Here is a 16,222-nt window from a genome sequence, read left to right as displayed (position 1 = left end):
TGAACGTGCATACTCGACACGAGAACCGTCAACCCGAGGTGAGCACCTACTGCCTCGATGCCCGCATGAGCAGCAAACGTCCGTGGGCGTGGAGCTGGGCTTCGAGCGAGGCGTTTGCGGCGTGGTCATCGTTTCCCCGCGAGGGTGCAGCTCGTTAGCGGCCGTGGCGATGAGCGCGGATACCCCGAACTTCATTAGCGCGCAGTAGTTCATTAGGCTGCGGCTGTGAGCGCGAGCTCACACAATTGGCCATTTTGAGCCCCATATAAGGTGATCATGCAAATACTGCCTTGTAATTATTTCCCTTTTGTTGGTTAATTAGATAAAATATTGGCACAGGTTCAAAAGATTAAGTGGCTTGGTGCGTGCCTGCGTGCGTGCCTCGCCGACGGAGTGAGATGGATCGTTATTTTAACCGTGAATGGGTCGCGCGGGTTTTGATGGCCGAGCCGGTTGTGAGAGGTTGCTCGGAACGACTGTTAACGTAAAATATTTAACGGAACGAAAGCTGCAATAACTAATTGAAAAAAAAATCACATTAGTATTTGTTCAACATGTTGTGGTACCGGGAACAGCGGATGTAACCTTAAGGGCCCTTCACTGGTGAAGTCTGTTTAACTAATAATTTAAATGCAAGAAGTAATATAATAGATTGGCAATGGTTTGCATGTGTTAGAAATAAATTAATCTGTGTAATTGCATAATAAGTCATTGGAATAGTTTTGCTTAGTTAAGTGTGAAATTGTGCATATTTAAGAAATATTTTTAGTTTCCCATTATTCATGCGCACACATGAGGAATGTGCGCAAATCCAATGACATTTTTGGTAGAGCAAGGAAATTAATTTTTAACAGTTTACCTTGTCCCATAAAAAAAATAACATTTCTCAATTAATATTTCTGCTTTTTCGGTGGAGGGGAAAAAAATGTAACTAAAACCTCGCCTTGCCCGCCGCTGCGGCCAATCCACGACATGGAATATCCGAGGCCTGCCACCGACCCACGAGGGTTAAGGTTCACTCGGGAGGGGTGACGTCACGGCGCCGATGTCTGGCATGACCCACGGAAGAAGCCTCCGGCGCCAAGGAGCTGGCGGTGGCAAAGCTCCCGTGTCGGGCCTCGCAGATACAGCGGTGCCGCGCGCAGGAGATAACTTCTGCCGAAAAACCGCACGGAATGCTAACGAGGCTCGTAGGCGCGCGATGCGCCGGGCTAAATCGATTTCAATTCACGCCGGCGGAACGTCGCATCGACGGCGGCCCGGCGTGCGCGCGGCCACCGGGTTTGGGTTTAAATCCCCGGTGCTCGTGGCCCTTGCCAGGCCAGGTGACTCAGGGGGGTGGGGGGCAACGTGGTTTTGGCTACGCGCGCAAAGCGGGACGGCACCCGCGTTTTCTTGAACGCCAAACACAACTCGGCGTTTAAAATAGGCGATGGGGAGTTGCTGTGGAAACAGTTAAGTATATTTTTTTGCGGAGGCTGTATGTATATTTGCAGACCACTTAGCGCAGCTCCCCGCAGAGCTCAGTCACCTCCCTTGGGGAATTAATGTTAACCTAAGCTTTTGCACTCGGACTTGTTTCCGCTGTGTGATACGGTGAAATTAAACACCTTATCGGCGCACACCTGTCGCCGGACCAGGCGGAATGGGGAGGAAGGTCTCTGTGCATGCGCGCGCGCGTTTCACTTGGAGCGGTGTGCATCAGTTTTAAATATTTAAACCTTACTGTGACGCGAAATCAAGTGAGCAGCCCCCCCCCCCCCAACCCCAACATCAGTCGTGCTGCGTATGAAGCATGGATCTATACTCTTAGGTTTTTTCGGTAAAGTCACGTAGGAAAAAAATTATAATAATAAATACATAATAATAGAAGAAATAATAGAAATAAAATAATAAATCACGACGTTTCGGAGGCAACACAAGCTTCCGTCTTCAGGTGCAACCGTCACAGCACAATTGCTGATGCAGCATTATTTATTCTATTATTTTTTATTTTTTCTTTTTTACCTACGTGACTTTACCGAAAAAACCTAAGAGTATGAATCCTTGCAGTCACGAAAACTTCAAATCTAGAAGCGTGGATCTGTCCACGTGTAATGATAATTCATAAAATTGCTTCACATCTGCTCCATTTGAATGTTTTATTGCGCAACGTTCCACGCGAGCGTTTGCCAGTCGTGTGGAGCCTCCTCGGCACGCGTTCTACTCGCGCCAGACCGTACTCGATTTCCAAGATGGGATGTCAAACGAGGTTTCGCATCTCTCGGGCAGGCTGACCCCCTCGCCACAGTTTTTTTTCCCCCATCAACCAATAAATACTCAAACGAGCAACAATTGAAACAAACGATTGGTGCGTGCCCCTTTCCAGGCGTTGTGCCAGGAGGTCGGGCAGCGGAGGGCGGCAGTGGTGGCAGCGCTGGGGCGTTGCCGCACCGCCCTGAGCGGCCAGGGCCCGGCCCTGTCCCCGGACGAGCGGCAGGGCCTGCAGGCGGCCGCCGTCAACCTGAGCCGCCGCTGGGACGCGATCGTGAGCCAAGCGCAGCAGTGGCGGCGCCAGCTCGTGGTTTGTGCGGTGAGTGAGATGTGTTATCTCTTATCAAGTCATCTTGAGCAAGAGTTTAAAGACAATGCTAAGCCGCCAGCAACAAACGGCACTATTGAGGGGAGAGTAGCCAAGAGTTGATGCGTATTCTTGAATTGAGCCAGTTTTTAAGAGCTTGGGAGGAGAGATGACGTCGTAGGGAATTCCAGAGTGGAGCAGTGCCAGTGATGAGAGAATAAGTGGGTGTGGCCTTAAAGTGCACATAGCCTGGCACAAGCGGCGTGGTGATGTCACCGCTAATTGGTGGCGAATGGCGGTTGTTGAGTGAATGGATGAGTGGGTGAGTGGATGAGTTGGTGAGTGAATGGATGAGTGGGTGAGTGGATGAGTTGGTGAGTGAATGGATGAGTGGGTGGGTGAGCGAATGGGTGGGTGTGTTGTTGTAATCTGCAGTGTGGTGGTGGATGAGACGACACGGTCGCTGTCTGCGAGACCGAGTCCGCAATGTGGGTGGATGATGGCGGTTGTAATGATGCCCCGTGCCTTGCCGCCCGTGTGCGAGGCCGTCGATTTCTATCGGGAGCGGCAGAAGGGAAAACAAGGATATATATCACACGTGAAGCAGCGGCCGGGTTATGTGCCAGGGGTGGGGGCGGGATAATGCTTGGGAGGGGTACAGTTGGGGTGGCATTAGGGTAGGGGCCTGTTCGTCAGTTGGTTGTCAAGGGGAGGTAGGAGCAGTGGCGACCGGTGGTTTCACAGATATAAATGTTAATAGATATAAACTTAGCATAAAGAGCTTAAACACGCATCGATGTGGCGCTGACCGAGGCGAAGAGCGCTGTAGTTTTTAAAACACCATCATGTGCTGCTCATGAAGTTAGAACGTGTGCAAGTAGCCATTGTGTTTTTCCCAGTTTACATTTTTTCTGTGGTGCCAGGGCCCCCACCACCAGTCCCAAAAGACCCAGCCCTGCTACTGGGTGTGGACAGGGTTAGGGCCGAAGTCTGGTTGATGATGAGTGTCGTGCCTCCTCTCTCTCTCTCCGTGTGGTCCCGCGCTCTCGTACTTGGCGTGATGCTTTTACTTTTGGTGTTCGCATCTCCCCAACCCCCCAACCCCCCCCCCCCCGCACGGCAGACACAGAGGCGGGCACCGCGGCCGCACGCATGCCGAGCGTGAACTCCGAGCTCTGCGCTGTGCTCTGTTTTGACTTCTCTTTAATGTGGCGTGAGAGCTTTTAGAATAATTTGGCTCGGATGGAAAACGTTATCAATTTGCTGGTGGCAGGCGTGCGCCAAACAGAAACATTTATAATTGCGTGCAGTGTGGAAGATGCAAAACATTATTAATGACACGTTCCACATCTGCATTTTAATTAATTGTGTGCGCTTTCTCATTGTTATTTATGTGCTAACAAATTTCGACGAAACAACTCTGATTAATATTACATATATTCTGCAAATGAAAATGCAGCACTATACACGTGTTTAATTTTGTTTTCCCAAATGCATTAAGCCTTATTTAATTAAAAAAATCTAACAGCAGTGCCTCGGCCTTTTCCGTCCTTGTTGCAGGTTGATGTCGGTGACATGGACTCGATGAGTGTGGAAACGCTGCTAATCCCAGATCAGGTCATGGACTGGGATGTCACCGACGCGCCCAATGACCTCATTCATCATGGCGGCGGGATACAGGAGCGGCTCCGAACTGGAACGCAGCCAGTCCCCATATCAGCAAATTCAGCACGTTCGAGCGCTGGGGTAAAAGGAGCGGAAACCGAACGTCGCTCGGAGTGTCGCGGATCGGGCAGCGAGGGACTGGGTCCCCGGATCCTTCACTCGCCGCCCCAGGACACCGCGCCACCAGACGGAGACCCGCGCGGCGAACATGGGAACGGCGCGGCGACCGACGGCCCGCGCCGTGTCGCGATGAATCATTTAGAGCTGCTTGCTCAGCTCGCGGGAGAAGGGGTTGGTGGATCGTGCTGCCAGCTGCCTACACACAGCCACAACTCCACCAGTAATAATACAAATAATAATCACGCAAACTCTCAATCGGATACGTCTGACGGCCGCGATGTTTCTCCTCGTGCGAGCACCGGGGAAACGGCGAAATGGGATGACTGCGGATTTACGGCCGACGTGGTGTGCACTGCAAAGAGCGAAAATGAATCCATCAGCAGTTTGCAGCGTTCGCCTAAACCTACGCGGAGTGCGCTCGCGGAGGATGCTAATGCAATCCTCCAGGGTCGTGAATACGCCGATGGACAGAGAGGCCCCCGTGGAACGCGGTCCATATCGATAAGTGATGAAGTCCACAATTCATGTGTGCGGCGGTTTGCCCCCCCGCGCATTAATAAAACATCGGCCCTGGTCGAGGCACCACGGCGCTTGGGGGGCAATGGCGGCCCTAACCCGGCCCGGTTCCTCGCCGGCGATGAAAGTGCGCGCGAGAGCGGAGTCTCGGCTTCACGGGAGGAGGGCCCACTTGACCCGCCTGCTGCCTCTTGTGAAGATTCAGACGGAGCCGTGCTCACGACGACTGGCGTATCGGCACAAGAAAGACATGTTGGGGCGAGCGCATCGACCGGGCCGGAGGTTTCTGACACGAATGGCTGCCGTCACGCCACACAAGACGAATGTCAGGCCGTCGCTGGAGGTAACGGAGACGTTTTTGTGTCCACTCCTCCTGAGCAGCAGCAGCAGCAGCAGAACGCGGTGTTGAGTTTGACGACGCTGAGCCTGATTCAGAAACTGCAGGAGATTCAGAGCCCATTATGCGCTGCGAGAAAAGAGACGTCTGCTGCTCCAGTTATTGATAGCGTTGTTTTGTCTTTCTCGGATGGCCACCCAGTGCACCAGCGGTGGTCAGACAGCGGAGGAGGTCACCGTGGCCAGCGATTGAGTGAAATGATCGCTAATGATGCTGACAGTGGCGTCGTTTGTCCAGAAATAACCACCGAGAGGACAATTGATTCAAATGGCGGTCAGACCAGTCCCCTAACAGCACTCGCGTATTCTGTGGAAATTAATAAGGATCGGTCTCCCTTACCCGAAGAGCATTGCACGTCTCTGGGGGCAAACACCCTCCCTCCGGACAAACCCAGTCTGGTGTGCGGTGGCATCAACTCGAGCTGCAATAACGGCAGTGTCTCGGCAGCGCATTCGGCATCGGAGGACGTGGCTCCTGTGCGCTTTGAAGAAGGCGAGGAAGCAACAAACAAGATGGAGATAATGGCACATAAACGTGACGACGCTCAGCCGAGTGTTGAGGGCGATCGTTATCGGCACGATCCACAAATCCAGAGTTTTGACGAAAATAGAAAGGGTAACTCATCGAGCTGCCACTATAACACAAAAGGAAGGCTCTCTGCAGGCCCTCTCTTGAGGAGGAAAAGAAAGCAAGGGAATTCATCAACAGAAAGTGAAAAGATGAACCGCAATCGCGCGGCACCCGACAGACAAATGGGCGAGGATGAGCGCGGTAACGACGTGGCTGGGCGCGCTGGCGGCTCGGGGTTTGGTGAACAGAGCCGTGAAGCAAGCGGCCGCACGTCTCCCCAAGCCGATTCTAATTCAGCGGCTCATCGTTTATTTGATTTGACTTGTAACAAAACAGACGGAGCACTATCGCCCTTCTCAACCGTTGAATCGCGAGGCAGTGATGGAGCAGCTGACTCTCGCGCCGCCGGAGCATTTAACTTGTTCACGGATGAAGGAGTCGGTGCCGGTGACGGCGCCCCCTCGTCAACGGCCCCGAGGTCAGGCCGCAGTGGCGTGCCCCTTGCCACCATGCACCACTCGGAACGTAACAAGGGCAACCCTAGGCAAATGTCAACAGGTCAATTAAGTCACCCGACCGCCGTCGACATTCCCAACTTAAATTGTGCCAGGGAAGATTCGCATCTCATCAGCAGCAGCAGCAGCTCTGAGATCCACGAGGCAGGGGATCAATGTGATGCAGCCTCACACAAGGTTGAAGATAAATTGGTGCACGACTTCGTGATGGAGATCATCGACATGGCCTCGGCGGCTCTGCGCAACGTGGAGAGTCAGGACAGGGAGGGCCCGACGGGGCCAGGGTCCGCCGCCCTCATCCGCGAAAAGATACTGGAGCACTCGCAGAGGCCGCTGAGACTCCGCAAGGGCGACTTCTACTCATACCTGTCGCTCTCCTCGCACGACAGCGACTGCGGGGAGCTGGGCAGCTGCGAGGATGAGAGGTGCCCTTCGCCACCGCTGCCCGACTATCGGATGCCTTGCCACGGCACCGGTGGAAGAGCGAGCACGACGCGCGGGGACGGCGGCCGGACGGCGGCCGCGTGCTGCGCCCACGGGGCCCTGGATGAGGTTGGTGACCTGCACTTCGGTGCCTGGGAAGAGGAGGATGACGACCAGTGGGAGCACGGGCCGCTGCATGGCGACAAGGAAGCATCGCTGTCTTCCAAAGACGGCAGAGATGCAGATCGTTACGACCCGAGTGCCGTGTGTGAAACTTCCGGCGGCGCTCGCGGCTTCCGAGAAACGCATAATGTGGAAAAGGACACATTGACAAGGAGGGTCCTTAACCCCTCTGAACTCGCAACTGATGGCGACGGTGAAAAAATTAATTGCGGAATATCGCCCGGCTGTGGGTCCATTCAAACTGAAGATTCGCGCTCGAGCGCGATGAAAGGTCACGTGGCGCGCGAAAATATCGCGGCGCAGAAATGCCAAGTGAGGAGCTGCTTCGTGGAAACCGGGGAGAGAGTGGCGAACGCGCACTTGAGCCGTGGAGACTGCCGCACGTCCGAGCGGGATGGGGATGCGAGTAATGAGGAGGCCGAGCTGTGCGGGAGTGCGAGAGCGTCGCGGTGGCACTCGGCGGCAGCTCGTGGTGAGGAGGAGACGTGGCAGACAACGTCCCCGGAGCTGGCAGCCATTAGTGCCGTCCAACAACACGCGGTACAAAACAACAACAACAACACCGACGACAGAAAGCAGGCAAAACAAACACAGTCATGATGAACACCCGTGATGTGTGCAGGGCACCACCAAAATTAAAGGCTGTGTGTGAGTGTGTGGGCATGCGTGACATTTCTATTTTATTGGGTGGAGCAGCACACCGAGCTACAAACCCTGCGACCTGAGTTCGATACCTGGCCATGTCAGCCTCTCCTGGGTACACTTGAGCTCAAATGAATACTTTGTGCGATGTGTAAACAACACTGTGGAGACAACGGTGCATGGCCGTAGTTCTGGTCACACCCACCCCGTTGTGCACTGTGTCAGCCTACATGGGTGCTCGCTCACAGCACTTGTGTTTATGGTTTGGTAAGGCTCTTCGGAATATTTTTGCCTTTTGTTCGTTTTTTTGCGTTGAGTAATTCTGTTGCATTATTGTTGTGTGTGTTACCATTGTCTACATCCGGTTTTGATTTTTTTTCCCACCACTTGTGTTTTGTTTTCCTTGTATGAACAGAATATGGTGCCAATGCAACCACATACGGAAAGGTAAAGAGTAATATTAATAACATCCGCATGAACATGAAAGGCAAGAGTAATAGAACTCACATTAAATATGGAACACTAATAATGCGAATTTAATGACACAAGCGTTATTAAATATACATTGTTCAAATTGAGATGTCCTCCCAAAGGCTTGATAAACCGTACATATATTTTACTTTTCGTCTAAAAAAAAAAAAATGGAAATGCTTGAATCAATATTTAACTTTGAGACTTTTTGGTTCCACACTGCATCGCGTGCTTGGTGGCAGCTGCACCGGGCTCTCTGGCGTGGCAGCCTGTGTGCGGGTCGAGGCATGATTTATTGATGTTCTGTATTGATAGGAAGGTGTGATTGATGACCTGGTACGCCCCGAGGATGCGTGTGACATCGCTGCTGAATCAGCCTGTATGGAAAAGGGAAGAGAAATGATTTATGTGAAATGTCTCTTGCGAGAATCACAAATCACGAAGTCACTCCTCTGTCTGCGGAGATGTGTGCAATCTTCGCCCCGGTGCAATCTCCGCTAAATACGTCTCATAACTTATTTAGGAGTGACATCAATCACCGCATGAATTAAACAATAGCAGTGTAATAACACGCAAATTGATTCAAAAAACAATCAATTTAATAAAAATGTTACTACTTACAGGCAGCAGAATATTTTATCACTGCCGCTGCATTTAATCGTCGGTGCTCGTGGGTATTGTAATATATATGTTTGATGATTTAGTTTTAGATTTAGTTTTTATTTTAAAGAAATTATTATCCGGTGACTTAATATTTTAACAGAAAAAAATTACATTTGTGCAAAGAAAAATTATGTTAAAAACCAATTAAATTCAAATATAACAATTTAAGTCCTTGAAAAAAATAGATTTTATTCTAATTTCCTCCTAAGAAATTAGTTTTTTCTTCTCTTCCTGCCCAGTGTTCGGCTGCCAGGGTCGGTGAACTGGCAGGGCGATCGCACACCTCCAGGCAGCATGGCGCTCGAGCTACCAATCACAGACCTGGCATCCACACACGTTCACTCTCGCCACCACCGCGCCGGGACACAGCAGAGATCTCGAAGCCTCCGACTTCCCGCGGCTTCATCTCGTCTCACGGCGTGCCATTCGTCTGAATCCCTCGTATCCCCTAATTGGCACGGGGCAGCGGAGGTAGGCAAATGTAACTTCTTTGCTCGAGAAAGCACAGACGCCGCCGCCTCTGGCGTCGCTGTGATTGGGAACCGCACCTTTTGCCCGTCGCCACCCGAGACTCGTATTCTTCGTCGCGGTGGCGGCGATGAGGAATACGAATTTTACGCCGCCGGCACGGACGTTGCTCACGATCCCGGTGCCCGTCATGAGCCTCCCGGGTATCCGGCGGGTGAGAACAACAGCGCCCCGGCGGAGGCTGATGTCTCGCCGAAGCACGGCTCTTCGGCGGCGCCGGCGCGACGGCGCTCGTTTGGCGGGCGCGTGTGGCGCGCGGGCGTCCTGCTCTGGGGCTGCCTGCTCGGGCTGCTGCTGCTGGCCCTGCTGCTGCCGCTGTGGCTGGCGCCGCGAGATTGCAGCCACTCGCGCTTTTCCTCCTCCTGGGGCCCCGTACTCATGTACAGCAACGGGCCGACCCCCGTGTAGCCCCACCACGTGCCCTGCTGCTCGACGTACGGGAACAGGCGCACAATCACGGTCGGCTAATCGTGAAGTGTAGGAGTTCTGGTGATGGTGATGATACCACTTCCGTTAGCAAGCTGACAGCTTGTGCTGTTAGCAGACGGGAGCAGGTACACAATCATGGACAGATACAATGTAAAGTAAATGTACATGATTTCTGCTGATGGATATGATGACAATGATGACGATAACAATGTCAGAATTCTGATGCTAGATCTTCTGACACCAAGCAGGGGACATACAGTGTTGCTCTTAGATAGGCTGATGGAAGTAATTGCGGGCAGGTGAACGTCACGGTGAATGTACTTGATCTGATGATAATAGTAACGTCAGAACTGGAATGCTAAAATGTCCCACAACCGGGACAATTGCCTGATGGCTAACCTCCCACCGCCAGTATGGTTGAAAGGGAAAAGTTTTGGCGCAGAGATTCTTCAAAAAAGTCAAATAGAAGTGATAACCGCAACCTTCCATGTGAGCTTGAACAAAACAACAAAGCATAGACTGCTGCTGCATGCGTTACACCAGCGAACAGTTGTGCTTAAAAAATATACAAGTTTTGCGATGTTCTCATTCACTGATATTCGTAGTCAGATTCTTCTAGATGAATATCGTGGAGAACCTAACGGCGTTTGATCGGAGAGCCCTTGCTCATGAAGAAGCCCCCCCTCGTGGGCTTTGTCGCAGGGTATCCAGACTGTCAGGAGCCATCCGTGAATCACACTTTACGCGTGGTGTAAAAGCAACGATAATACCATTGTTATGAATCACGGTCGTGAAAAGTGATTTTCAATAAAGCGTTAACAAATGAGAAATGGCAAAACTAAAAATAGTACGCTCTCCATGGATGTACTTTGAGTGAGAAAAACATGAAAATGTTTAGAATTGGTGTTGTTTTTGAGTGTGCCGAAAAATATCACAGCATAAATACTGTACAAAATTTCCACGACACAAAAACTCCAATGAGTTATGTTGACATTCGACGAAAGTAGTCGTGCGCAGAACACTGGGAGGTCTGGAGATGGGGGTTTGACATCGAACGGAAGCAAGTGAATGTATGGAGAGAAAGATAAATGAGGATGCTCTGGGGGTAGGTTCGGCAGGGAAGTCTAACAATCCAGATGTGTGGTTTGGCGATCACGTCGTCAGAGATGAAAGCTTCACGGAAGGAAATTGTGGAAAGGTTGAGGATGTTGGGGGAAGGCCAAGAGGCAAAGAGAAAGATGCTGCTTGGCGACTTGAAGTGAGAGCGGGACCGGCCCGTGAGATGAAGAAGAAAGCTCGAGATTGGACAGGATGGAAGTTTGGCCAAGAGACTTTTCGCTGGGCAGAGAACTAAAGCGAGTGGTAGACACTATGTCTGTTGATCTATGCAACGTATTATTATTATTATTGGAATGAATAAATTCTGGTTATTATTTCTAAGGCTCCACAAGTTTGGTGTATTGTTACCAAGGGGGAGTGGTGGCAGGGGTCTTTGGCGCACTGCGCTCTGAAACCGATTAACTTGGTTCAATTCCAAGCCAAGGGTAACATCGGGTGGCGAAGTGGCATTTGAACCGGGCCTGCCCCTGCTCTGCCGCCCACCTCGCCAACGCGCACTGACCAGCATGGTCAAGAGGACCACCATGACTCTACGCGGTGTGGCGAAAGGCCTTCATTCAGTAGGGCACTGGCAAAAGGGCTCGTAAATTATTACTGTTTTATTATTGCCGCAAAAAAAGCCAACGTGGGAAGTAGTGACTTGCATTTTTCATTTTCAAAAAATGGAGTTAGGAAGAGGTTGTATAATAGAAAGCTTTGACTAAAATAATACCGCGATGTATAATGAAATGCCACAGCCAATGAACATCTGTGGCAGGCTGTGTGCACGGTGGTGTGAATATGCTTTTCATCCTCCCAACTTCTCTCCACGCGCTCGTAAAAGAACACGCGCCCGCATCGGACACCGCAATAACAACTTGTGCGTCATAAATTTTAATAATACACATTTTATTGGGCCGTATTTCGTGATAGAGAACCTGAAAACCCTCCATGAATACGAGTTAAAGTGTATGATTGCGTAAATACAAGGCAAAAATATGGCTAAAGGCCGTGCTGCATGGCCACCCCGGGGCACGGTGGAGTGTCCACACCCAGAAGAGCGACCTCGCCGGTCTTGCGGTGATCCTCTCCGAGGTCGTGAACCCATGCGGCCGGGGCGTTTATGGTCAGCGCGGTGCCATCACTCGAGTACTATGCCAGGCCAGTTGCTTTTATATTTCCTCTTGTTTTAGCATTCACAATGCTTCCAGATCGTGTTGGATTTTTTTTTAAATGCCTCTTTCTAAGTGTTTTATCACAAAGCATCTGCCGCATGGCCTTCTTGGCGTGCATCTCATCAGCAGCATCTGTTCAATACAGGCAAACAACCCTGGACTGGTTTTGTATGTATTTTGAGCTTCTTTCGCACCATACGTAGCCAACCGCGGTAATCCAAGGTGCGGGGGAAAGACAACTAAACACAAAGCAGTTCTCATTAAATTAGTTTTCTATCTAGATGATTTAAAAGTGCATAGTTCCTGTTGTTTCTTAATGTCGGAAGGAAGAGCATTCCAGACGGCCACAGAAGCACTTCTGCGTCTCAACAGCAGTTGGGCTCGCTTGAACCAATGCTGCTGAAATGCCTGATGTTTATGGACAAGTGCCATGTCTTAGATATGGGTATGGGTCTTAGTTCAACCCATAACTATGCAAAGAAATATATAATCATTCAGCGTCGTTGTGGAGAATGTTGTAGAGAATAAAAAAATATTTAAACAAATATTCTCTTTGTACCGTGTCTGCATTTAAAACGGTCATTCATAGCGTGGATGAATAACCCCACTTGTGTATAATTCAAATCATTACGATGCTGTGATATGAGAACAATAAAACCTACGCTATAAAAAAAATAACAATCCGGAATGTATTTCCGTATGTCTGTTCATATTGTCGACTTGTTTTCCGCACAATGTTTGGTCAATCTCTCACCGATTCTTGCAAATTTAATATTCATAAACAAAAACTGTGAAGTCCGTGTACAAATGTGACACAATTAGCATTGTGAGGTGTCGATTCACAACATTTCATTGCATATTTTATTTTGAGAATGAACGGTTGTGTTAATGCAATTAATATTTTGACAGCCAAAAAGGCTATAAACATTTTAAAACACAACACTGAATTATTTAATTACCTCTCTCCTCTGAAGGCCAGCACCAGATTTACATGTCACCAGGGCAACGGGAAGCCATGGAGCCTGCTGCGATTGGCTGGATTAGCCACAGAGAGCAAAATAATCCGTTTTGGCAAGGCAGGAGAAACACTTGTTAATGCAGGCACACGATATAAACCCTCGGCAAAGAATGCAAATTAGTCGTGAATATTTAGCTGTTTGCGGGGGTCTCTTGTAAACATGGTAGTTTTTGCCCTGATTTCTGTTTGCTTAATTGTAGTACAGCGCCGTAGGTTTGGTGGTCCCAGGTCACTTGCAAATGAGACTAATCCTGGTCTCTTGAATTCTCACCTGGTCTAAAAATAAATACAAATAAATCTCGGTGTTCTTTACTAGCTCCCTCAGATTGTTGCTATTTCAGACTAAAACATTTAGTCTAAACTAAATTTTAATATAACCAACATAATTGGGTTCAAACTAATACTTGTCTTTTTTATGACGTGTGTGTTATCAGCCATATTTGTATGTGTGATGTATTTTTCTGAGGTGGCTTGGGATTTGATGTGTACAGAATTACGCACGACTAACTTGCAACATCATCACGACAAATGATGCCACTAGTTGAACGTGCCACAGAATGTTGCGTTACACGTTGCTCAACCCTTCCATGTCACACACACACACACAAAAACCGAGCCAAATAAAACATCCACAATCCCCGAAAAAATATATATATAAAAAAAACCCAACCACACAACCCCGGACGGCTCGTGATACGTTTAATCAAACATCCATTTAGGAATCAAAGCCCACCGGATCAAAAACACGCGAGGTAATGTCAGCCACGCTGGCAGCACGGGGGCGCGTGTGATGTGTCGCAAAGGGTGACCCGCGAGCTCCGCTCTGATCGTCCCAGCCTCTCTCGCTCTCTCTCTCGCTCTCATGCCGCGACAGCGACTACGACTCTCCCGCGATCTCTTCCCAAACGACGCTCCGGCATCTCGCGCGGAGATATGCGAGCGCGAAAGTAAGCGAGACGCGGGCGCTGGCTCCAAGCACAACCAGCGCTCCCCTCTGCGTCGTCTTCGCGCTTTGTTTCCATTTCTTCACGAGCCTGAGGCTCGAATTCTAGTCGGTGGGCTCACTGATTTCGCGTTGAATGGCGGATTCTCCTTTTGCCAAAGGTCGCGGGTTGGCGACTGCCACGTGGGTCTTTTTGCAACGCCAAATGGCCGGGAAATTGGTGTGAATTTCCATAATCGTGGAGCACGGTTGTTGCAGTTGGCGGTCACTGATTCTCCTCTGTTGCTCCCACAGTCTGAAATTCCCATCCACCCATCCCACCTCGCCGTTCGCGCTATCAGACTCCCTGCCCTTGTTTTCAAGTCCATGCTCTCAAGGCTTTCCTCTACCGCCTATAACCGACGGCCTCCCTCTGTAAAATAAAGAGGCCCACTGTTTCTGTACAGCATCTAAATATGTAGGGAGGCGGTGGCATTTAGATACGCAAATCCGAGTCACATTGCATTCTACAACAGTGTTCGTGACAATGTTTTGCATTGCAGTGCGATACGTGTAATATACAGACGGGCATGAGTTGGTGCTATACATTTTCATGATGTTCTAGAAGGGTTAGCTCAAATTTAACATACATATATTTGAGCCTATGCTTGTTTGAAAACAATCTGAAACCCGTATTTTTATTTTAGGTAACGCCAAGATTGGGTGAGAAAATGTTTGACCCACGCACCTTGACCTATGAAAATGTATACCTGGGAGGTTCTCATGGTGCTGAATATAAATTTGGATTTTTTTTTATCAACTCTTTTTCACGTACATTAGAAAGCAGATGAAGCCCACTCACAATTTACACGTACGTATGTACACGTGCGACAATATGACCTCTGAACTTGACATTCGTGTCGGGTGTATCGGGACTTGTTCAAATCACCGTCCACGCCGTCGCAAAGGTGCAATCTAGGCCAACGTTGTGTGGGGACAAAAGTGAAAATTAAATGTTAAAACTGAAAATGTAAATAGGGAGAACATGTTGCATATGAATGTCTCCCTCCCTCGCTCCGTCAAGATGAGAACGGCACATGTTTACGAGGAACTATATTGGGAATTCACCCCAAGGTGGCTCGGCTAATATCGCACTCGCGTATGTGCAGTCACGGAGCGCGAGTACACACGATAATGGTTGCTAAGGAACCCCGCGATTTATTCCTGCAATGGCCACGAGGCCACAGTACCAACTCGGTAAGAAGGGGCTCGCCGCGGTTGGCAAAGTGGAAAAGGAAAAATAGATGACGACGTACTCTGAATCTGCCACGTCGAGCTAGTCCCCCCGTGGTTAAGAGAGATGCCGGCCAGACTGCCCCGGGGAGGGGGGCTCTCAACGAGAAGAGCCCGCAATCACCGGCCGCCATGAACACACACATCCTTCTGGAGCCCAGCGTGGCTGACAACCGCGCTTCGTCTTGAACGAGGCGGTCGAAGCGCGGTACCTGCTGACAGATTGCGCTGCCGGGGAGCGTGGATGCTTTCCGCACAAGAGCCACTCCTGGAAACAAAGCCCCCGTCGCCTCTTCGCTGGTTCATGGTGGGGCCGACGTAGCAGGGTGTCGCGTGGCTCGTTCGCGTCGGGGTCTGCTCCGGGGCAGTGCGAGGTCGCAAAACATAAACAAGACACATGAACCCGGTAAAAAAAAACACTGAGTTCAATTCCCAGCCGAGGCTGGCATCGGTGGTGAGCTATATCTGAACCAGTTGTGGGTAGTAACCCTCTTCTCCAAGCCCCTTCATCAACGCACACGGACACTGGCCAGATTGGTGAAGTATGGTCTAACATAACCTCCATGATACGACGTGGTGTGGGGAGCATTTCATCCAGCAGTTGATTGGCAAAGGAATAATTTTATTTGCTACGGAATACCCCTCGGGAATCTGACACACATTTATTTTTATTAATACAGTGTCTGAGTGAGAAAATGATTCACCGGTGATGTCTGATGGAAAAACTGCGTGTTTGTGTGTGTGTGTGTTTGTACACGCACGGTGATGTCGGTGTGGGGACATGGCGCTGAGACATTCCTGGTAAATAATGATGTATGGTATTAATGATCGCCTCTCATTTACCTCGTGTGTCCAGGCACACGGAACAAAACAACACAACCATGTTCACAAAAATCCAGGAGGCATCAGCAAGGTAGCCTCATGTATAAATGACCCGTCCTGCGGTGAATAATGGAACACATCTGGATTATTATTTTATGCTCGTTATTATCCGCTGCTGCATCCGAACAGTTAAACCTGCAAATAGGCAACGC

General features: G+C 49.9%; 1 protein-coding gene across 3 annotated transcripts in view; it reads left to right on the top strand.

The window, feature by feature from the left end:
* The window catches only part of LOC144728911 (uncharacterized), a 60,336-nt gene extending 47,706 nt beyond the window's left edge, over window positions 1–12,630 (top strand). For 2 of the 3 annotated variants that reach the window (XM_078608654.1, XM_078608653.1), the window contains 4 exons: window positions 2,369–2,572; window positions 4,121–7,489; window positions 8,007–8,038; window positions 8,965–12,630. In XM_078608654.1, coding sequence (XP_078464780.1) covers window positions 2,369–2,572; window positions 4,121–7,489; window positions 8,007–8,038; window positions 8,965–9,661 — 4,302 coding nt within the window. In that variant the 3' untranslated portion in view covers window positions 9,662–12,630. The other variant, XM_078608655.1, reaches the window with a different exon arrangement.
* The last annotated feature ends 3,592 nt before the right edge of the window (window positions 12,631–16,222 follow it).

Source organism: Lampetra planeri, chromosome 30 (genome assembly GCF_965212315.1).
Source record: "Lampetra planeri chromosome 30, kcLamPlan1.2.h2, whole genome shotgun sequence".
In the NCBI taxonomy this organism is placed as follows: domain Eukaryota; kingdom Metazoa; phylum Chordata; class Hyperoartia; order Petromyzontiformes; family Petromyzontidae; genus Lampetra; species Lampetra planeri.
This window is presented reverse-complemented; position numbering and strand designations above follow the sequence as displayed.